The 22,417-nt window shown below is 41.9% G+C and overlaps 1 protein-coding gene across 4 annotated transcripts in view; it reads left to right on the top strand.

The window, feature by feature from the left end:
• als2b (alsin Rho guanine nucleotide exchange factor ALS2 b) overlaps positions 1-22,417 on the top strand; it is a 42,784-nt gene that overhangs the window by 17,235 nt on the left and 3,132 nt on the right. For 2 of the 4 annotated variants that reach the window (XM_061776336.1, XM_061776316.1), the window contains 15 exons: positions 1,810-1,880; positions 1,967-2,033; positions 2,135-2,307; positions 2,388-2,453; positions 2,526-2,624; positions 3,961-4,125; positions 4,241-4,352; positions 6,110-6,187; positions 7,227-7,360; positions 7,529-7,693; positions 7,788-7,905; positions 14,476-14,633; positions 19,061-19,387; positions 19,466-19,517; positions 19,596-19,657. In XM_061776336.1, the coding sequence (XP_061632320.1) occupies positions 1,810-1,880; positions 1,967-2,033; positions 2,135-2,307; positions 2,388-2,453; positions 2,526-2,624; positions 3,961-4,125; positions 4,241-4,352; positions 6,110-6,187; positions 7,227-7,360; positions 7,529-7,693; positions 7,788-7,905; positions 14,476-14,633; positions 19,061-19,387; positions 19,466-19,517; positions 19,596-19,657 (1,847 nt within the window). Of the gene's footprint in view, positions 1-1,809; positions 1,881-1,963; positions 2,034-2,134; positions 2,308-2,387; positions 2,454-2,525; positions 2,625-3,960; positions 4,126-4,240; positions 4,353-6,109; positions 6,188-7,226; positions 7,361-7,528; positions 7,694-7,787; positions 7,906-14,475; positions 14,634-19,060; positions 19,388-19,465; positions 19,518-19,595; positions 19,658-22,417 lie in introns of all 4 variants that reach the window. The other 2 variants (XM_061776327.1, XM_061776307.1) reach the window with 1 other exon arrangement.

The raw sequence follows: 22,417 nt of genomic DNA, 5'->3' as shown, positions 1-22,417 counted from the left end.
CATTTTAGAGCAAAATGTCTTATCCTGTGTAAGAAAACTTGGTTTGAGGCTAAGCTCATGGGTCCTCCATCAAGACAAAAGCCCGGATAAATGCAGAGGTTTGCGTCAGGAAGGGCATCCGGCTTAAAACCTTGCCAAATAAATATAAGTGTTCATCTAAAGAATTCCATACCGGATCGGTCGTGGCCCGGATTAACAACATCCGCCCACTGTTAACCTGCAGGGCGCCGGTGGAAAGTCAGCTACTGTGGGTCGAAGACGAAGGTGAGGTGGAAAGCGGGTTCTTAGGCAGAAAGAGAAGAGGAAAGCACAGAGTCTAGAATTTAATGTGGGGACTTTGAATGTTGGGACTATGACAGGAAAATGGAAATGTGTTTACTGGTACCAGTAGTGTGGTGGATAGATGTAAAGAATACTTTGAGGAGTTGATGAATGAGGAAAATGAGAGAGACGGAAGAGTAGAAAAGGCAAGTGTGGTGGACCAGGAAGTAGCAATGATTAGTAAGGGCGAAGTTAGAAAGGCATTAAAGAGGATGAAAAATTGAAAGGCAGTTGGTCCTGATGACATTCCTGTGGAGGTATGGAAGCATCGAGGAGAGGTGGCTGTGGAGTTTTTGACCAGCTTGTTCAACAGAATTCTAGCGGGTGAGAAGATGCCTGAGGAATGGAGGCAAAGTGTGCTGGTGCCCATTTTTAAGAACAAGAGTGATGTGCAGAGCTGTGGGAACTATAGAGGAATAAAGTTGATGAGCTACACGATGAAGTTATGGGAAAGAATAGTGGCGGCTAGACTCAGGACAGAAGTGAGTATTTGTGAGCAACAGTATGGTTCCAAGTTTCAGGGCAGCAGTCCTGCATGCGGAAGTCTGGAATGACAGAGAAGTATGTTAGAATAATACAGGACATGTATGAGGGCAGCAGAACAGTGGTGAGGTGTGCTGTACGTGTGATAGAGGAGTCCAGAGCAATGATAAGTGTGGTAAGGAAGTGAAGAAACGGGTCCAAGCAGGTTGGCACAGGTGGAGAAAGGTGTCAGGTGTTTATAAAACAGCGGTGAGGCCAGCCATGATGTACGGATTAGAGACAGTGGCACTGAAGAGACAACAGGAAGCAGAGCTGGAGGTGACGGAAATGAAGATGTTGAGGTTCGCTCTCGGAGTGACCAGATTGGATAAAATTTGAAATGAGCTCATCAGAGGGACAGCCAGATGTTTTGGAGACCTAGTTAGAGAGAGCAGACTTCGATGATTTGGACACGTCCAGAGGCGAGAGAGTGAGTATATTGGTAAAAGGATGATGAGGATGGAGCTGCCAGGCAAGAGAACTAGAGGAAGACCAAAGAGAAGGTTGATGGATGTTCTGATGGAAGACATGAGGGCAGTTGGTGTTAGAGAGGAGGATGCAGGAGATAGGCTTACATGGAAAAGGATGATACGATGTGGTGACCCCTAACGGGACAAGCCAAAAGGAAAAGAAGTGAATATTGCTGCACATTGTTTTTTTGTTTGTTTTTTTAGTTACAATTTCTAAGTTGAAAAAAACAAATATCTTTGTTAAATTACTTTCGACCTCCATTTAAAAGATCCTGATATGTTTGATACAACGTTTCCATTTACATCTCAAGATATTATGCAGGCTTTGCAAAAAAAGAAGGGCTGCCGATAATGGTCAGCAGGACTGTAAGGGCTCTGGTAAACACCAGAACAGCAGTCACCTGAACCTGTATGACGAGCATGAGGAAAAGCATGTCTGTGTGGCATGACTCAATGCTTTTTATCTGGCTGATCATCATTTCTTCCCCCCCCCCAGTTTTCCACTCATCATGTCTTCCCATTGGCCACGCTTTGGGTGGAGCCTATTCCAGAGGACGACACTGGCCTGTGGGTGACTTATTTTGACGTGTAGATTTAGGATCAAAGATGTTTTTGTTTCCCTGCAATTATACATTGCTTTGTTCCTGGAGGAGTTACGGGCTGAAACTGATCACACCAGAAGAGATGTTTACCCTGTTAGCAAGCTCTGCCATGGAGAAGGTAGATGAAATGAATAAGTAAAAGACTGTCGCTGTTGTGACTAATTAATGATGCAGATGAAGAGGTGGTGGAAGTCCTCATTTCTGGTGCTCATTTGGCAGGCTAAGTGGATCCGTTGCATTAACCAAGCGGTTGCTCAGGCCCTGAGCTTAGGTGAGGGACAAATGATTGAACCTCCCATATGTCGGAGCGCCACCTACACGTTTTACAAGGATGGACGGCTGAAAGAGGCGACGTATGAGGGTCGCTGGCTCGCCGGAAAACCACACGGCAGGTGGGACGTGGACTTAATTTTCTGTTTTAATTTTAGCGAGGCTTTTCAAGATTGGTGATTGGCATTGTTGCTCTTTTCAGAGGTGTGATAAAGTGGCCTGATGGGAGGGTTTATACAGGGTCATTTAAGAATGCACAGGAGGATGGGTGAGTTTTCTCCATTAACATAAACATAGATTATATGTGATATGCTGTCCTCAACATATTTTGTTTGTTTAGTTTTGGTGAATTTGTGGCTCCAAATAAGACCCTGAACAAGAACGATCACTATCAAGGTTTCTGGAAGGTCGGAAAAATGCATGGTGTGGGAACATACAGGTGGGCATGTTCTGCTTTAGTTTTCAATATACAAGAGCTCTGAAAAAAATCTGAAGTTTCTTCAATTTGTAGCTCAATACCCAGAATATTTGAAATACTTCTCACTGCAGTGCTTTATTAGTACAAGCTACAACACTAATAAACATACAGTATTGTTAAATTAATACTGCTGCAACACCGTCCATATGCATATCAAGTAAATTTATCATATTAATTATAATACCCCAAGGAGAATTTAAATTTACACTCTGCTGTTCTAACATGTACTGTAAATCACACGAAAAACAATCAGATTGTCTCAAAGCACCAGTCATGTTTGGACACGCCTTATATTGTAGTGCATATGTGCCTCTTAAAATTTTTAAACATTTTAAAAATATTTTTCTAAATATATCACATTTGGCACCAATTCTGTCTAATAATCTGTTTTTATCTTTTTATGTTTATTAGGGTGTGTGTGTTTTTTTTCTTTTCTCATGAAACAAAAAAAAATGCAATTGCACAGCAGCAGGTTGTCACTACTCATGACACTATGTGACATACGAGTGCCCCAACTCACGGGTTTTCGAATTATGAGCCGTCACTTGATCAAATATTTAGCTTTCTGTTACAAGGCAAAATTTTAGATACATTGTGTGCTTCAGATAGGCCGCCACTCAACTGAAGTGAAAAAAAGTTGCTGATGCACTTTCAGCCATCACAAACAAATATACAAATACAAAATGAAAATACTTGCAAGGAGAATGGACCAGACGCTAACACTAAACTAACCATGTGACTGAAGCTCCTGTCATCGCGCACTAGCCCACACATCAACACACAAATGTTCTACAGTGTGTCTGAGTTTTTGCTAATCAGTCAGTATCCTTTATTTAACCAGGTAAAAAAAACTCATTGAGATTTAAAACCTCTTTTCCAGTAGTGACCTGGCCAAGACGGCAGCACAAAGTAAAAATGGTTACAACAAACACAAAAGACGCAGCTAAAATATGATCCACACATACTACAGCAAAACAAGAGTGGAATTACACCGTGCAATCACAAAATCCATTTGAGAAACTTTCTCTGTATCTTATAATTCTTGAATCCATCGGAGTTGGCTTAAACCACTTATTTCTTTACATTCTCTTATTTTGTTTTGTGTTTTTGTAAATTTTACAATATAGTACTACATTTCTTTATTAAAAATATGTAACAATTTTAGTTTTTTGGGGCCTGGAGCAGATAGTCATTTTAATTCATTTCAAAGTAAGTTTTGCCATGGAACTAATTAAACTCGTAAGTCAAGGTACTACTGTATAGTATGCATATTTACTACAGCTTTCATTATGCTCAGATATGCAAACACTGAGGTCTACGATGGATCCTACCAGGAAGGCCTGCGACATGGCCATGGGATGCTACGCAGCGGCAAGCTCAACACCTCCTCACCTAGCGTTTTCATCGGCCAGTGGGTACATGACAAGAAGACTGGCTATGGCGTCTTTGACGACATCACCAAGTATGTTGCACTGTTCTTAGGAGCGTCTCTGAGTATGTTGCACTGTCCTTAGGAGCGTCTCGGAGTTTCCTGTTTAAATTCATAGCAAGAGCTTTGTGTGTGTTCTCTCCATCAGAGGGGAGAAGTATATTGGCATGTGGCAAGACAACATGCGACAAGGCACCGGGGTTGTGGTCACGCAATTCGGCCTTTACTACGAAGGATCCTTCAAAGACAATAAGATGATGGTAGGAGAAAGATGAGAGGATGATGAGAAAACATACGTTTTCCAATGAAATTGTATTTAATGCATCACATGTCCAATCAAACCAATATAGTAACATAAAATATACCACACACTCTAAATACGTAAATGTTTTTGAGGGGCGATGTGTGACACGTGGCCTGTGGTGCCAGGGGGCGGTTGGAGTGGCGAAGGAGTAATCAGAAAGTATTCACATTTGAGAGGCTGAAATCAGTGGCTTTGGACTTTTTAAAATGATATTTGTAATTGTTCAAATCCTTTGCACTGCCTTTTCCATGTTTTTTTTGTTTTTTGTTTTGGTGTTCAGATTTGCAATTGCTATTTATACTTTGCAGTCATTGTGTTTTACCTCAACCAGCGCTTGACAATTTTAATATTTACCATTAAAACCAGAAGTTAACATTCACTATATATAAATTTTAAAAAACACACGGGCTTTTTTTTGTTCTCACTGTCTGACGTGAAATTAGACCAACTTTTTTGTTGTTGGTATATTAGAATAACCAAAATTGTTTGCATTTGCTAAATGCTATAATAATGACGGAAGGATTTTTTTGACAATTTTTCTGAACTTTCCTCAAAGTCAAAAGTTGACATACATTTCAGTATTTGGAAACATTGCCTTTAAACTGTATGACATAGGTCAAACGTTATCCTTCCACAAGCTTCTCACAATAGTTGTTATTCTTTCACTTTCTAACCAGTTTGGAAGAATACTTCGGGTCATTGTCGATTTATAAGTCCCATTTGCGCCCAAGCTTTAACTTACTGGCTGATGTCTTGAGATGTTTTTTCTGGATATCCATATAATGTTCTTTCTTAATAATGCAATCTATATTGTGATGTGCACCAGTCCATCCTGTAACAAAACAACCCCCAAAAGATAATGCTGCCACCCCCATATTTCAAAGTTGGGATGGTGTTCTCAAGCTTGCAAGTTTCCCTCTCTTTTTCTCCAAACATAATGATACTCATTATGGCCAAACAGTTCAATTTTTGTTTTGTCAGACCACAGGGCGTCTCCAAAAATTAAAGGAGACGTACTTTGCCAAACCAACTTTTTCCACTATTTGGAATGTAGTCTTGTCTATATGGTGCCTCAGTAAATATGTGAAATATGAATTAAAATCATCCACTCCTGAATGCCAGACATTTTTCTGCCGAGAGGCCTGAAATCAGGTCATTTGAATTTCTCGAGCTTATCTATGTCACTAGTGAAGATCTCTGCCTTCCCTTTCCGCTCCCAAGCCAGAGCTGTCAACATAACAAACACATGTGCTCTCACAAGTGGGTCTTCTACACGGAGGCAACCAATCAGAGGAAAGGGGGCAGTCCTAGCCAAATATGGACAAAGCAGGTACAAAACTGGGTCAAACAGAAGTAGCTGTCAGAGGGGCCTTTTCTGGACACTCGTATGACAAAACCAAGGCATTTTTTGAAATTATATTGACACTTTTATACTAGGTTAGAGAGTCACTCCATGGAGGTCTGAATAGCCAAAATACAGGATGATCATTTTCTCATAAAAGTTGGCATGATCCTGAACAATGCCCCCCTACTTCTGAAATGATGGCTACGTCCCTGCCCACGCACACCCACTTGCACATTCACAAGTGTTCATTCATTAAATTATTTTTTTTTTTTGTCTCACTGTTACTGATTTCCTACAATTAAAAAAATTTTAACCAGTGATAACAAAAATGTGAGATTCGGAATAAGGTGAGGTATTTTGTCTTTCAGGGCACTGGAATCCTTCTGTCCGAGGATGATACAACATATGAGGGGGAGTTCTCTGATGACTGGACCCTTAACGGCAAGGTAACCAATAAGCATCCATCCATCCATTTTCTATAGTGTTTATCCTCTCAAGGGTTGCGGGTGAGCTGGAGCTTATCCCAGCTGACTTTGGCCGAGAGGTGGGGTACACAGGTTACAGTTCCCTTTCTTAAAGTCCTTCTCCAAAGCCACACCTCCAGTGAATCTGCTTTTAGCATGTCATGTTTAATCCATGTTTTTTGGGGTTCCTGTTTACTGCAGCCAATTTCTTCCTCTGCAGCTTGCGCTATACTCACTTTCAGGTTATCCCACCCTTTCCCAACATAATTCAACTTGCTCTCTTCTTTACTTTTCAATATTTTGTTTGTCCTTTCTCCAAATTTCTGTCACAGTTTCTTCTTTTACTATTTACATTTTCACTTTTTCCTGGTAGTTTTCTTTTTAATCTGTTAAAGAGGTAGTTTTCATGCATAACAATTAAATTACTGTTTTAGTTAACATCACCTGCTGTGTAAATTTCTGCATTTTTATTGCATTTCTGTATTGCTGTTTGACAAGGATATAATCAATTTGATATGGTCCAGTATCGCCAGGGTTTTTCCATGTTTACCGCCTTCTCTTGTGTTGTTTGAACCAAATGTTTGCTATTACAAGGTTATGGTGCGTACAGAATTTTAATCTTTCACCCCGTTCATTCCTGTTTTCAAGGCCGTATTCTACAACTTGTTTTTGATCCCTGCCTTCTCCGACAAGACTATTCCAATCTCCCATCAAAATCACGTAGCATTTTCCTAACATTGCCGCCTCCTTAATACTGTAATTTAGCATGTAGCATCTAGTCTTGGATTATGGCTGTGCCCTTTTCTCTTCCTTTCAAACATATTTTCTTATTCTGTCTGAGACAGACATCAAGCACACTGTTCCTATTTCTCGGGCCATACTCACTACACCTACTGGTACTTTTTCTCAAGCATACCATAATAGATAATTTGGTGGATGTTACTTGTGATGTCTCTTGTTCCTTTCCATTTTACTTAATATAATCCCAGGACAATGATAATGTTCACAAATGTGACCTTAGGGAGTGCTGACGATGGCCAATGGCGACTACCTGGAGGGGTCCTTCAATGGTGAATGGGGTGCTGGTCCCAAAGTAACTGGCTCCTACTTAAAGCCTCACCTGTTTGAAACAGACAAGGAGAAGACTCGTCCTGTGTAAGTTCTCCTTAAGTTACTTGAACTTGCCAAGTGTGTAACATAAATAAAACTAAATTGACTATTGCTGTCGTGAGTATGGCTCTTGTTTTGACCATTTTTTTCTCATCCCTCTCCCAGTCGCTGACTTGACTTAATTTGTGCGTTTGTGTGTTTTTAATGGGTCAGGAAGCTAGGCCGTCTGTGTGTGAGCGCTGAGGAAAAGTGGCAGGCAGTGTTTGACGAGTGTTGGAGCCAACTAGGCTGTGAGGCACCCGGCCAGGGAGACAACTGCAAGGCATGGGACAATATTGCAGTGGCCCTCACAACCAACCGACGACACATTCAGGACAGGTGCGTGGTCACTTTCTGTTTTGATGAGGCTCCGATGCTTTAGATTTGTCACATTGTCACATTTTAACGCTCACAATGTTTGTTTTTCTCTCAGTCCAGAACTGCTGTCTCGAAGTCACAGCAGAACTCTGGAGAGTTTAGAGGTGATCCCTCACCATATAGGCCCCATTACTATGGAGCGATATCATGCTATCCATCTTTACCTCATCAAGGTCAGGCCCCTTTGACACTACAGTCACGTTCAGTGAAATCCCCAAGCACTAACGAACAGTGTATAAACTGTTTATGTACAGTGGTGTGAAAGAGTGTTTTCCCCTTCCTGATTTCTTTTGTTTTGCATGTTTTTCACCCTTAAATGTTTCCCCTTATCATTTATTACTCAAAGACAGCACAAGTAAACACAACATGTAGTTTTAAAGTGTTTTTTATTAAGGGTGGGGAAAAAAACTACAAACCAGCATGGCCCTGTGTAAAAAAGTGATTGCCCCCTAAACCTAATAACTGGTTGGACCACCCTTAGCAGCAACAACTGCAATCAAGTGTTTGCTATAACAGCGCTGTGGAGGAAATTTGTCTCACTCAACTTCACAGAATTGTTGTAATTCAGCCACATTAGAGGGTTTTTGAGCATGAACTGCCTTTTTAAGATCATGCCACAGGAATTTGACTAGGCCACTCCAAAGTCTTCATTTTCTTTTTCTTCAGTCATTCAGAGGTGGACTTGCTGGTGTGTTTTGGCTCATTGTCCTGCTGCAGAACCCAAGTTTGTTTCAGCTTGAGGTCACAAACAGATGGCTGGACATTCTCCTTCAGGATTATTTTGGTAGACAGCAGCATTCATGGTTCCATTTATCACAGTCTTCCTGGTCCTGAAGCAGAAAAACAGCCCCAGACCATCACACCATCACCATGTTTTATTATTGGTATGATGTTTTTTTTCTGAAATGCTGTGCTACATTTACACCAGATGTAACGAGACATACACCTTACAAAAAGCTCAACTTTCATCTTGTCAGTCCATATAATATTCTCCCAAAAGTCAATCATTCAGATGGTTTTTTTGCAAAAGTAAGATGAGCCTCTGTTCTTTTTGATCAGCAGTGTTTTTTGCCTTGGAACTCTGCCATGCAGGCCATTTTTGCCCAGTCTCTTTCTTATGGTGGAGTCATGAACACTTGACCTTATCTGAGGCAAGTTAGGCCTGCAGTTCTTTGGATGTTGTTGTGGGGTCTTTTGTGACCACTTGGATGAGTCATCACTGCGCTCTTGGGGTAATTTTGGTCGGCTGGCCACTCCTGGTAAGGTTCACCACTGTTCTATGTTTTTGCCATTTGTGGATAATGGCTCTCACTGTGGTTCGCTGGAGTCCCAAAGCTTTAGACATGGCTTTATAACCTTTTCCACACTGATAGATCGTTCTTTTTCATTTTTCCAGAATTTCTTTAGATCTCGGCATTATTTCTAACTTTGAGGATCTTTTGGTGTACTTCACTTTGTCAGGCAGGCCCGATTTAAGTGATTTCTGGATTGAGAACGGGGGTGGCATTATCAGGCCTGGGTGTGGCTAGAGAAATTGGACCATAATTATGTTATCTTTTAACGGGGGCGACTCACTTTTTCACACAGGGCCATGTAGGTTTGGATTTTTTTTTCTCCCTTAATAGAAACATTCATTTCAAAACTGCATTGTGTGTTTACTTGTGTTGTCTTTGACTAATATTTAAATTTGTTAGATGATGGGAAACATTTAAGAGTGACAAACATGCAAAAAAAATAAGAAATCAGGAAGGGGGCAAGCACTTTTTCCCACCACTGCATGCCTAACATTGCATCCATCCATCCATTTTCTGAGCCGCTTCTCCTCACGAGGGTCGCGGCCTAACATTGCACATTGGTCATATTTGAAAAATGAGTGCAAATTAAGAGGTACAGGTTAAAGGTCCCATATTTTGGCTATTTTGACCTCCATAGAGTGACTTTCGAACATGAACTTAGTTTAAAAGTGTCAATTTAATTTAAAAACAAAACAAAACAAAAAAACTTGTTTTTGTCATAATAGTGTCCAGAAAAGACCCCTCTGACAGCTACTTCTGTTTGACCCAGTTTTGTATCTGCTGTCCATATTTCCCTTTCCTCTGATTGGTTGCCTCTGTGTAGAAGACCCAACCCTCACTACTTGTAAGAGCACACGTTTGTTATGCTTGACTGGCCTTTACGGAGTCCTGACTTCAACCCAAAAGAGCACCTTCGGGATGAATTGGAGCAGAGACTGAGAGCCATGCCTTCCCGTACAACATCAGTGTGCCACCTCACAAATGCGCTCCTGGAAGAATGCTCAAAAAGAAGGCAAAGCTCTTTGCTAGTGACGTAGATAAGCTCGAGAAATTATAATGACCTAATTTCAGGCCTCTCAGCAGAAAAACGTCTGTAACTCAGGAATGCGTGGTCAATTTTATTTCATATTTCACGTTTACTGAGGCACCATAGAGCCAATATAACATCCCAAATATTATAAAAAGTTGGTTCGGTAAAATATGGGACCGTTAAGGTTGAGTGTCTTATTGTTTTTACGTTTTACTGTGAACAGTGCCTGAACTCATTTTTACACTTAACCTTTAAAAATTTTAAAGGTTACTCTACAAAATGCTTGCACAGTTTAACTTGTAGGATGGCGATAATTTGACGCTAAAATGGATTAATATGTGTGTGGGGGGGGGTGAATGTTCCCAAACGGTTTGTTGCCGTAGGTGTTCCACTGTAGTAAGCTTAACTGTCGATAATTAATTACCACACACACCATGTGCACTTGGCACCAGGACACCCTAGGTCGCAGTTCGATGATCGACTTTGTGGTCGTGTCGTCGGACTTGCGGCCGCATGTCTTGGACACTCGGGTAAAGAGAGGGGCGGAGCTGTCAACTGATCACCACCTGGTGGTGAGTTGGCTCCGATAGTGGGGGAAAATGCCGGTCCGACGTGGCAGGCCCAAACGTATTGTGAGGGTCTGCTGGGAACGTCTGTTGGAATCCCCTGTCAGAAGGAGTTTCAACTCCCACCTCCGACAGAACTTTGCTCATGTTCCGGGGGAGGCGGGGGACATCGAGTCCGAGTGGACCATGTTCAGCGCCTCCATTGCTGAGGCGGCCGACCGGAGCTGTGGCCGCAAGGTGATCGGTGCCTGTCGTGGCGGCAATCCCCGGACCCGTTGGTGGAGACCAATGGTGAGGGATCCCGTCAAGCTGAAGAAGGAGTCCTATCGGGCCTTTTTGGCCTGTGGGACTCCTGAGGCAGCTGATGGGTACCGGCTGGCCAAGCGGAATGCAGCTTTGGTGGTCGCTGAAGCAAAAACTCTGGCATGGGAGGAGTTCGGCGAGGCCATGGAGAAAGACTTCCGGACGGCTTCGAGGAAATTCTGGTCCACCATCCGACGTCTCAGGAGGGGAAAGCAGTGCACCATCAACACTGTGTATAGTAGGGATGGGGCGCTGCTGACCTCGACTCGGGACATTGTGAGCCGGTGGGGAGAATACTTCAAAGATCTCCTCAATTCCACCGACACGCCTTCCCATGAGGGAGCAGAGTCTGGGTTCTCTGAGGCGGGCTCTCCTATCTCTGGGGTTGAGGTCACCGAGGTGGTTAAAAAGCTCCTCGGTGGCAAGGCCCCAGGGGTGGATGAGATTCGCCCTGAGTTCCTCAAGGCTCTGGATGTTGTTGGGCTGTCCTGGTTGACACGCCTCTGCAACATCGCGTGGACATCGGGGACAGTGCCTCTGGATTGGCAGACTGGGGTGGTGGTCCCCTTTTTTAAGAGGGGACCAGAGGGTGTGTTCCAACTACAGGGGGATCACACTCCTCAGCCTTCCTGGTGAGGTCTATTCAGGGGTGCTGGAGAGGAGGGTCCGTCGGGAAGTTGAATCCCAGATTCAGGAGGAGCAGTGTGGTTTTCGTCCTGGCCATGGAACAGTGGACCAGCTCTACACCCTTGGCAGGGTCCTCGAGGGTGCACGGGAGTTCGCCCAACCAGTCTACATGTGTTTTGCGGACTCGGAGAAGGCGTTCGACCGTGTCCCTCGGGTGGTCCTGTGGGGGGTGCTTCGGGAGTATGGGGTACCGAACCCCCTGATACAGGCGGTTCGGTCCCTCTACGACCGGAGTCAGAGTTTCGTCTGCATATCCGGCAGTAAGTCGGACTCGTTTCCGGTGAGGGTTGGACTCCGCCAAGGCTGCCCTTTGTCACCGATTCTGCTCATAACTTTTAGGGACAGAATTTCTAGGCGCAGCCGAGGCGTAGAGGGGGTCTGGTTTGGTGGCCTTAGTATTGCAGCTCTGCTTTTTGCAGATGATGTGGTTATGTTGGCTTCATCAAGCCGTGACCTCCAACTCTCATTGGAGCAGTTCGCAGCCGAGTGTGAAGCGGCTGGGATGAGAATCAGCACCTCCAAATCTGAGACCATGGTCCTCAGTCGGAAAAGGGTGGCGTGCCCTCTCCAGGTCGGGGAGGAGATCCTGCCCCAAGTGGAGGAGTTCAAGTATCTTGGGGTCTTGTTGACGAGTGAGGGAAGAATGGAACGGGAGATCGACAGGCGGATCGGTGCAGTGATGCAGACTGTGTATCGATCCGTTGTGGTAAAGAAGGAGCTAAGCCGAAAGGCGAAGCTCTCGATTTACCGGTCGATCTACGTTCCTACCCTCACCTATGGTCACGAGCTGTGGGTCGTGACCGAAAGAACGAGATCCCGGATACAAGTGGCCGAAATGAGTTTCCTCCGCAGGGTGTCCGGGCTCTCCCTTAGAGATAGGGTGAGAAGCTCGGTCATCCGGGAGGATCTCAGAGTAGAGCCGTTGCTCCTTCACATCAAGAGGAGCCAGATGAGGTGGCTGGGGCATCTGATCAGGATGCCTCCCTGGTGAGGTGTTCCGGGCACATCCCACCAGGAGGAGACCCCGGGGACGACCCAGGACACGCTGGAGAGATTACATTCTTCGGCTGGCCTGGGAACGTCTCGGGATCCCCCCGGAAGAGATGGATGAAGTGGCTGGGGAAAGGGAAGTCTGGGCGTCCCTGCTAAAGCTACTGCCCCCGCGACCCGACCTCGGATAAGTGGTAGAAGATTGATGGATGGACACACCATGCAAAAATCTAAAATCAATTTTTTCCACTAAATTCTTGCAATGAAATAAATCAGTCTACCGGTATGTACAATCCAAATTCCAATGAAGTTGGGACGTTGTGTTAAACATTAATAAAAGTCGAATACAATGATTTTCAAATCATGTTCAACCTATGTTTAATTGAATACACTACAAAGACAAGATATTTAATGTTCAAACTGATAAACTTTGTTTTTAGCAAATAATCATTTACTTAGAATGTTATGGCTGCAACTCGTTCCAAAAAAGCTGGGACAGGTGGCAGAAAAGACTGAGAAAGTTGAGGAATGCTCATCAAACACCTGTTTGGAACATCCCACAGGTGAACAGGCTAATTGGGAACAGGTGGGTGCCATGATTGGGTATAAAAGGAGCTTCCCTGAATTGCTCAGTCATTCACAAGCGAAGATGGGGCGAGGTTCACCTCTTTGTGAACAAGTGCGTGAGAAAATAGTCGAACAGTTTAAGGACAATGTTCATCAACGTACAATTGCAAGGAATTTAGGGATTTCATCATCTACGGTCCATAATGTCATCAAAAGGTTCAGAGAATCTGGAGAAATCACTGCATGTAAGCGGCAAGGCCGAAAACCGACATTGAATGCCCGTGACCTTCGATCCCTGAGGCGGCACTGCATCAAAAACCGAAATCAATGTGTAAACGATATCACCACATGGGCTCAGGAGCACTTCAGAAAACCAATGTCAGTAAATAAAGTTTGGCGCTACATTCCGAAGTGCAACTTGAAACTCTACTATGCAAAGCAAAAGCCATTTATCAACAACACCCAGAAACTCCGCCGGCTTCTCTGGGCCCGAGCTCATCTAACATGGACTGATGCAAAGTGGAAAAGTGTTCTGTGGTCCGACGAGTCCACATTTAAAATTGTTTTTGGAAATTGTGGACGTCGTGTCCTCCGGGCCAAAGAGGAAAAGAACCATCCGGACTGTTATGGATGTAGAGTTCAAAAGCCAGCAACTGTGATGGTATGGGGCTGTGTTAGTGCCAAGGGCATGGGTAACTTACACATCTGTGAAGGCACCATTAATGCTGAAAGGTACATAACAGGTTTTGGAGAAACATGTGCTCTCAACGGAAAATCCAGTCCGGCCAGTCCGAAACCGAAACAAGACCAAAACCTTCAAAATATGACCGGCCTTTAGTTTTGCAACACTACTGATAACACTGGGTTACAAAAAAAAAAAAAAATGTCTTTTTTTTTTCAACTGATTGAGGACAGTTTTGCATTGCTGAATCTGAAAATGACATCAGTTTCTCTTGTTCAGGATGTTTTTTATGCCAAGTTGTTAAGTTTATTAATCAAATGTTACAAACGTTGCTTACTGTAAATTTAATAGTAGACATTGATAAAAGTAAGTACCTGTCAATTGAATGTTATGTCATCATTGTTCAAAATTCAGGGCATGAATCTCCATTTATTTGAACCTCGAAAGCGAAAATACCTGTACATGTAGACAAAAACATGTGACCATAGTTCATAAAGTTGACCTGATTCAGCAAAACCAATTTGATATTTGGATTCAGCAGATAAAAATTGTCCCAAGTCAGCTAAAAAAAAAATCTTAGTTTTTTTCAAACCAGCATAAAACATTTATTGTCATCTTCTCAGGCATGTGACACCCCGCTGCACCCACTAGGCCGTCTTGTGGAAGCCTTAGTGGCGGTCTACAGGATGACGTATGTTGGCGTCGGAGCCAACCGCCGGCTCCTGCCGCAGGCTGTCAGCGAGTTGAAATCTTATCTTAACCGCATCTTCCGGATCGTAAGGTACTGTATTACCCTGAAGTGGACTTGAGTCAGTTTTATTTATATAGCGCCAATTCACAACAAAGTTATCTCAAGGTTTTATATCATGATCAGGGGGGGGGGGGGGTATTCTAGCAAGCAGTTTATGTGAAAACTCAGAGGAAGTTAACCCTGAGATGGGGGAAACCTTATCAATCCATTTCAAAGAGCTGGGGAAGAGGAGTTCCGACTCGGTCACTGCGGTAACAGACTCCGTAAACAGCTATGGTCAATCCTGACTTTCTACGCGTCTTCTCCCATCTGAAGCAAACACGGTTTGTCTGTTTCTCTGTGATCCCATTGGAATTGAAGCACAACTATAGATCTAAAATATGCTGGTATTCCCAGACTAATTTCAGACCGAAAACTATTGCTTTTCATACTCGGTCAACACGATGGGTTTGCGCTGAAGTTGGTACAAATGTGTGCAATGATGTGTCCGCTAATGAGAAAAGTAACTGTCGCAGTTAAAGGGCCGTTAACTGTAATGGTGTAAGAAAAATAATTCCAGAGGATTGCAAGTGATTGATTTAGAAATCATTTATCTAAATATAATATATTTTATGGCGGCACGGTGACCGACTGGTTAGCACATCTGCCTCACAGTTCCGAGGACCGGGGTTAAAATTCCGGCCCCGCCTGTGTGGGTTTTCTCTGAGAACTTCGGTTTCCTCCCACATTCCAAAAACATGCAAGGTAGGTTGATTGAAGACTCTAAATTGCCCGTAGGTGTGAATCTGAGTGCAAATGGTTGTTTGTTTATATGTGCCCTGCGATTGGCTGGTGACCATTTCAGGGTGTACCCGACCTCTCGCCCGAAGATAGCTGTGTTAGGCTCCAGCGCGACCGCGACCCTAGTGAGGATAAGCGGTACAGAAAATGGATGGATGGATAATATTTTATGATTTATTCAATCATGAGAGACATGCTGGGGCTCAAACTGGGACCAGTCTAACTCAGGGGTGGGCAAAGTACAGTGGGGCCTCCTCTGTTGTTTAATCTGACCACAGGAGCATTTATCAAAAGTCACAAATGTTTTTTTGCATTAAGCCAGTTTTCCTAAAAATTGGGATTAAATGTATTTTATGTATTTTGTCATCATTTCGCTTATTATTGATTGATTGGTTGAATATTAATACGATTAAATACATATACAGTATATTTATGTTTTGTTTATTTTTGATAAATAATTGCTTTGTTAGTTATGAATAATTACATTTTAAAATGAAAAGAAATTGTAAAACAAACCATTTTACATTTTTATTCATCATTTACTTTTTAGTCATTTATCAAATTAAATAATTGGTCAACGGATTTATTGACAATAAATTAACATTACTAAAATAATTTTACATATACATTTGAACTTTTAGGATTTCAACAATTGCTTCATTAACATTGAAATATAAATAATAAAACTGTAAATGGGAATCAATTATTTTATTGGTTAGGATTTGTTCATGTTTATACATTTTTATTTTTTTATTCATTTATCTAATTAAATCATTGCTTAATTGATTTATTTTCAATAAAATAAATTAAGATTACTAAAATAATTTTACATATCGATTGGAAATTTTAGAATTTCAGTAATTGCTTCAGTATTAAAATAATTATAAATAATAGAATTTAAAATGGGAATGGATAATGTTGTTTAAAGATTGTTCGTTTATTAATTTTTAATGTTGTTTGTATTATCGAAATAATTGGTTAATTGATTTATAGTAAATAAAACTATTTTTAAAGAACACAATATTATTTTATTGTTAGAGTAAATATTTGTTTGATTCACATTAGCTTTCTTTTGACCTCATCTACAAATGACCTGGCCCATCTGTCCATTTTAAAAATACAATGCAGCCCTTTGAGCACAAAAGGTTTGCACCCCTCATGCAGTCTAATTGGATGTATTTTTGTCCTAATTTTGTTGATATTCATTTATCTAAATAATTGGTGAATTGATTTATAGTAAATCAAATAAAACTATTTTTAAATAACACTATTTTATTGTTAGGGAAAATATTTTTTTTATTCATATTCGCGCTTCTTTTGACCTCATCTACAAATGACCTGGCCCATCTGCCCTTTTTAAAAATACAATGCAGCTCTTTGGGCACAAAAAGTTTGCACCCCTCATGCAGTCTAATTGGATGTAATTTTGGCTTCCAAATCTGACGTGAATGGGACATTTTAGGCATATTACATCACCGCTCCTGCACAAAATGTCTTTCTGTTAGCTGAGTATGAATCAACTGTTAACTTATTTTTTTAAGTAACTGTATATTCATATAGACGGACGGTTACATTTGATTCTACAAATTAATGACACAAATATGTAAATAAAAAGGTGTTGACTATTAAATGATTCATACTTTATCATTATTATTATTATATTATTGTCAGTTAGTATGAATAAATTTTTGTGAGGACCAATCATGGCCCAGTGAAATATTGTATGCCTGAATGCTGCATCCTGTCTGCATCCAATCCTGCCTGAATGATGTTTTATATTTCATTAAACTGCTTCCAAGTACGCTTTTAGACGTTGGGTTGCACATAGGATAAATGAAAATCACGTTATTAAAAATACTCTATATTGCCCAAAGTATTTGCTCACCTGCCTTTACTCACATATAGAATGATTTTAAGTGATATCCCATTCTAAGTCTATATGTTTTAGTATGACGTTTGTCTACCCTTTGCAGCTATAACAGCTTCAATTGTTGTGGGAAGGTTTTCCACAAGGTTTAGGAGTGTGTTTATGGGAGTTTTTGAGTCCAAATCCTTCCAGAATTTGTGACGTCACACACTGATGTTTGACGAGAAGGCCTGGCTCTCAATCGCTGCTTTACTTCATCTCAAAGGTGTTCTATTGGGTTGAGGTCAGAACTCCATGAAGGCCAGTTAAGTTCATCCATACCAAATTCTCTCACCCATGTCCTTATGGACCTTGATTTGTGCACTGGTGCACAGACATGTTGGAACAGGGCGGGGTAAGCCCCAAACTGTTTGACTGTCCAAAATCCCTTGCTATACTGAAGCATTCAGAGTCCCTTTCACTGGAGCTCATGGGCTAATATTTTGGACATTTCCAACTTTGTGGGAACAGTTTGGAGATGGCCCCTTCCTGTTCCAACATGACTGTGTATCAGTGCACAAATCAAGGTTTATAAAGACAAGGATGAGAGAGTCTGATGTGGATGAACTTGACTGGCCTGTACAATCCTGACCTTAACCCTATAGAACACTTTTGGATGAATTAGAGAGAAGACTGAGAGCCAGGCCTTCTTGTCCAACATCAGTCTCTAACCACACAAAAGCGCTTGAGGAATAATGGTCATAATTTCCCATAAACACACTCCTAAACCTTGTGTTAAACCTTCCCAGAAGAATTTAAGCTGTTATAACTGCAGAGGGTGGACTGATGTCATATTAAACCGTATTGATTAAGAATGGGATGTCACTTAAATTCATATCTGAGTCAAGGCAGGTGAGCAAATACCTTTGACAATGTAGTGCATATTCCCATATGCTGCAATTTAAAGTGTGGTTAGATGTTAAGTCAATGGATTGAATAGTAATGCACTAAAACTTCCACATTCACTCATGCATCAATTGCTTCTCTTTCCGTCACTGCTGCAGCAGTGTTACTCGTTTTTTTTTTTTTTTTTTTTTTTTTTTTTTTACACACAGATTACATTTTCATATCACTAAACACCCGCATTAGCACCTCCATTTCCAAGGGGCAAGTAGTAAGTAACTTGACATGTTTCTATCGGTATCCATGGTGAATCGACATATCGGGGCTCCATTGATTGTCTTTTGGTTGTGGTAGTCCATGAGCTCAGGTCAAGGTGAGAGTACTTAGACTTCATTGAACTAATTCAGATCAGCTGTTCTGGACCTGAATGACCCCAGTTTTTGAGTTCAGAGAAAGTCAAGTCGGAACTCAGGTTTAGATTAATAAGAGCATCTTGAACCTGCTTGCTGGAGTACCCCCCAGATCAAGTACCACACGATAAATAAAACCAGCTCAACCCCACGAGCAAGCACTTTGTAATGGATGCAAGTAAAACCCCCTCTTAGGAAGAAACCTTGAACAGAACCCAGGCTCTGTGGGACAACTGTTTGTCTCTGCTAGATGGGCTGAGATGGAGAGAGTTGATAAATAGGATAGATAGAGAAAACAGGATTGAGGGCCTGCGTGACCATGGAAGAACAAGAGAGCAATAGGTTTGACAAAATCCGTATCAACAACAGTAAAAGTCCCATGATGACATTAACGACGACGATAATGGTCGCTCCAAACGTCACTGTCGCCAACGCCAGAACAGAACTAGAATTTGTTTTGAAATATTATTTTGTGTGGTTTTATTTTCTTTCTTGGTTTGCATGTGAACTCTGTGCAGGTTTCTGTTCCCAGACTTGCCAGAAGATGGCGGTATAATTCGCGAGCCAGCCGACCTTCAGGAGGAGTCAGGCGTGAAATTTGAAAGCTCGCCTGAGCATGAGACCTCGAAGCAGAACATAACCCTGAATATGGAGCGGTCCCACCTCAGCCACGTGGTGAGCGGCTTGGCTCTGCTGCTTCCTGTCCTGTTGCCCCGCCTCTATCCGCCGCTCTTCACACTCTACGCTCTCGATAAGGAGCGAGAGGATGATGTCTACTGGGAGTGTGTCCTCCGCCTCAACAAGCAACCCGACCTGGCCCTGCTCGCCTTTCTGGGTGTCCAGCAGTACGTCTCACAATGTAACTGGATAACTACAGAAGTTATTTATTTGCGCTTTTAAATCTTTTTTTCATTTTCTTTCAGGAAGTTTTGGCCTGTTTCAGTCTCTATGCCAGCAGCAGCGGAAAACCTGCAGGTTGTTTGTTTTTGGTTCTTCGATAACATTTCCAGAAATGTAATAACTAGTGTTTGTCTGGGCATGTGTCTGATCCAGGTTCTGTCCAGCACCAAGGATACTTGCTTTGCCTCTGCAGTAGACACACTCCAGCAAATCAGGTTTGTCTTGTTTAGCACTCACTGCTGCAGTCGTACCTTTACTTACGAGTTTAATTTGTTCCGTAACCACGCTTGTAACTCAATTTACTCGTATACCAAATAATTTTCCCCATTGAAATTAATTCAAATGCCACGAATGCGTTCCAGCCCCCTTGAAAAAAAAATCACTTTTATTTTTTTTTTTTAGCATCCCCGTTGAAATTAAGGTGTAAATAATACTTTAACGCAAATTCGCTTAAACGCAATAATTTTTTTTAATGCTCGATTAATGCACAACCCTCATAGGCATTGTACTGTGTGTGTGTGTGTGTGTGTGTGCACGTGTGTCTGTGTGCTGTGCCTGGCCTCTTAGGGGCAGTGTGGTGCAGACATGCACACAACACACCTAAGTACAGTGAAACCTCGATAAAACAGACCCCGATATAACGGATATCGGATAAAACGGACAGTCGAGGCTGAACAATGTGTCCAAAAATAGTTTCCATTTGTAACTTAAAATGCCGTTGACAAAGTCTGTTAGTTCCAGAATTGGCCGCTGTTGTTTCCTGGCCCTGTGGCGCAATGCAGGCAGAGAATGGAACTGACATATTTCCGGGTCACAAATACACTGATGCAAAAAAGTATTTAGTCAGCCACCAATTGTGCAAGTTCTCCCACTTAAAAAGATGAGAGAGGCCTGTAATTTTCATCATAGGTATACCTGACCTATGAGAGACAAAATGAGGGGAAAAAATCCAGAAAATCACATTGTCTGATTTTTAAAGAATTTATTAGCAAATTATGATGGAAAATAAGTATTTGGTCAATAACAAAAGTTAATCTCAATACTTTGTTATATGCCCTTTGTTGGCAATGACAGAGGTCAAATGTTTTCTGTAAGTCTTCGAAAGGTTTTCACACACTGTTGCTGGTATTTTGGCCCATTCCTCCATGCAGATGTCCTCTAGAGCAGTGATGTTTTGGGGCTGTCGCTGGGCAATACAGACTTTCACCTCCCTCCAAAGATTTTGTATGAGTTTGAGATCTGGAGACTGCCTAGGCCACTCCAGGACCTTGAAATGGTTCTTACAAAGCCACTCCTTCATTGCCTGGGCGGTGTGTTTGGGATCATTGTCATGCTGAAAGACCCAACCACGTTTCATCTTCAATGCCCTTGCTGATGGAAGAATGTTTTCACTCAAAATCTCATGATACATGGCCACATTCATTCTTTCCTTTACACGGATCAGTCGTCCTGGTCCCTTTGCAGAAAAACAGCTCCAACGCATGATGTTTCCACCCCCATGCTTTACAGTAGATATGGTGTTATTTGGATGCAACACAGCATTCTTTCTCCTGCAAACACGACACGTTGAGTTTTTACCAAAAGGTTCTTTTTTGGTTTCATCTGACCATTTGACATTCTCCCAAATGCTCTCTAGCAAACTTCAGACGGGCCTAGACATGTACTGGCTTAAGCAGGGGAACACGTCTGGCACTGCAGGATTTGAGTCCCTGGCGGCGTAGTGTGTTATTGATGTTAGACTTTGTTACTTTGGTTCCAGCTCTTTGCAGGTCATTCACTAGGTCACCCCGTGTGGTTCTGGGATTTCTTCTCACCGTTCTTGTGATCATTTTGTCCCCACGGGGTGAGATCTTGCATGGAGCCCCAGATCGAGGGAGATTATCAGTGGTCTTGTTTGTCTTCCATTTTCTAATAATTGCTCCCACAGTTGATTTCTTCACACTAAGCAGCTTACCTATTGCAGATTCAGTCTTCCCAGCCTGGTGCAGGTCTACAATTTTGTTTCTGGTGTCCATTGGCAGCTCTTTGGTCTTGGCCATAGTGGAGTTCGGAGTGTGACTGTTTGAGTTTGTGGACAGCTGTCTTTTATACTGATAACGAGTTCAAACAGGTGCCATTAATACAGGTAAGTAGTGGAGGACAGGGGAGCCTTTTAAAGAAGAAGTTACAGGTCTGTGAGAGCCAGAAATCTTGCTTGTTTGTAGGTGACCAAATACTTATTTTCCACCATAATTTGCCATTAAATTCTTCAAAAATCAGAAAATGGATGGAAGGATGGATGGATGACTCCATCTCTGGACTTCAATGCTAATTTCCGTTAGCCCGTCAGTGGGATTTTACATTGTGTCAGCATTAAGATGCCGATTTATGTAGTGTTGTATTTAAATGTACACAATGTATATAATTATTTGTTGTTTACTTTTGCAATAACGGTACAGTAGAGTGCAGTAACAGTTTTACAGTACGTGCCTATCTTCTTTCTTGAATAAAAAAAATTGCAATGATAAATATATTTCCATAAGGTAAGCATATTTTTTCACTCATATTGATAAGATTATTAAAAACTTGAAAAATCTAATTTTATTGTACATTTAGAACAGGTGGAATATGCGTGCTATGCGATTAAATTCCAGTTAACTATGGAAATCATGCGATCAATCGCGATTAAGAAATTTTAGCGACAGCCCTAGTTTTTTTTTATGAAGCAAAATTGCACCATATTGCAAAATGTAAATATAAAACCATAGGAAAGAGAATGTAAAGAAATAAACTTGTTTTAATACACGTAATTAAGCTAAATGTCACACAGAGTAGTATTTGTGTTTTGGCATGTGGCTTTAAAGGTCGTGGCCTCTGATTCTAGCTCAGGTTGGCCACGAGGTAGCTGAAGCCCGCTCGTAATTCAGATCAAAACAAAGCAAAAAAACTAACAAGCGAAGGATCATAACTCGAAAAACATTAGTTGGGGCACTCAT

Source organism: Phyllopteryx taeniolatus, chromosome 1, assembly GCF_024500385.1.
Source record: "Phyllopteryx taeniolatus isolate TA_2022b chromosome 1, UOR_Ptae_1.2, whole genome shotgun sequence".
In the NCBI taxonomy this organism is placed as follows: Eukaryota; Metazoa; Chordata; class Actinopteri; order Syngnathiformes; family Syngnathidae; genus Phyllopteryx; species Phyllopteryx taeniolatus.
The sequence above is the reverse complement of the archived record's forward strand: the minus strand, read 5'-3'. Positions and strand labels throughout refer to the sequence as shown.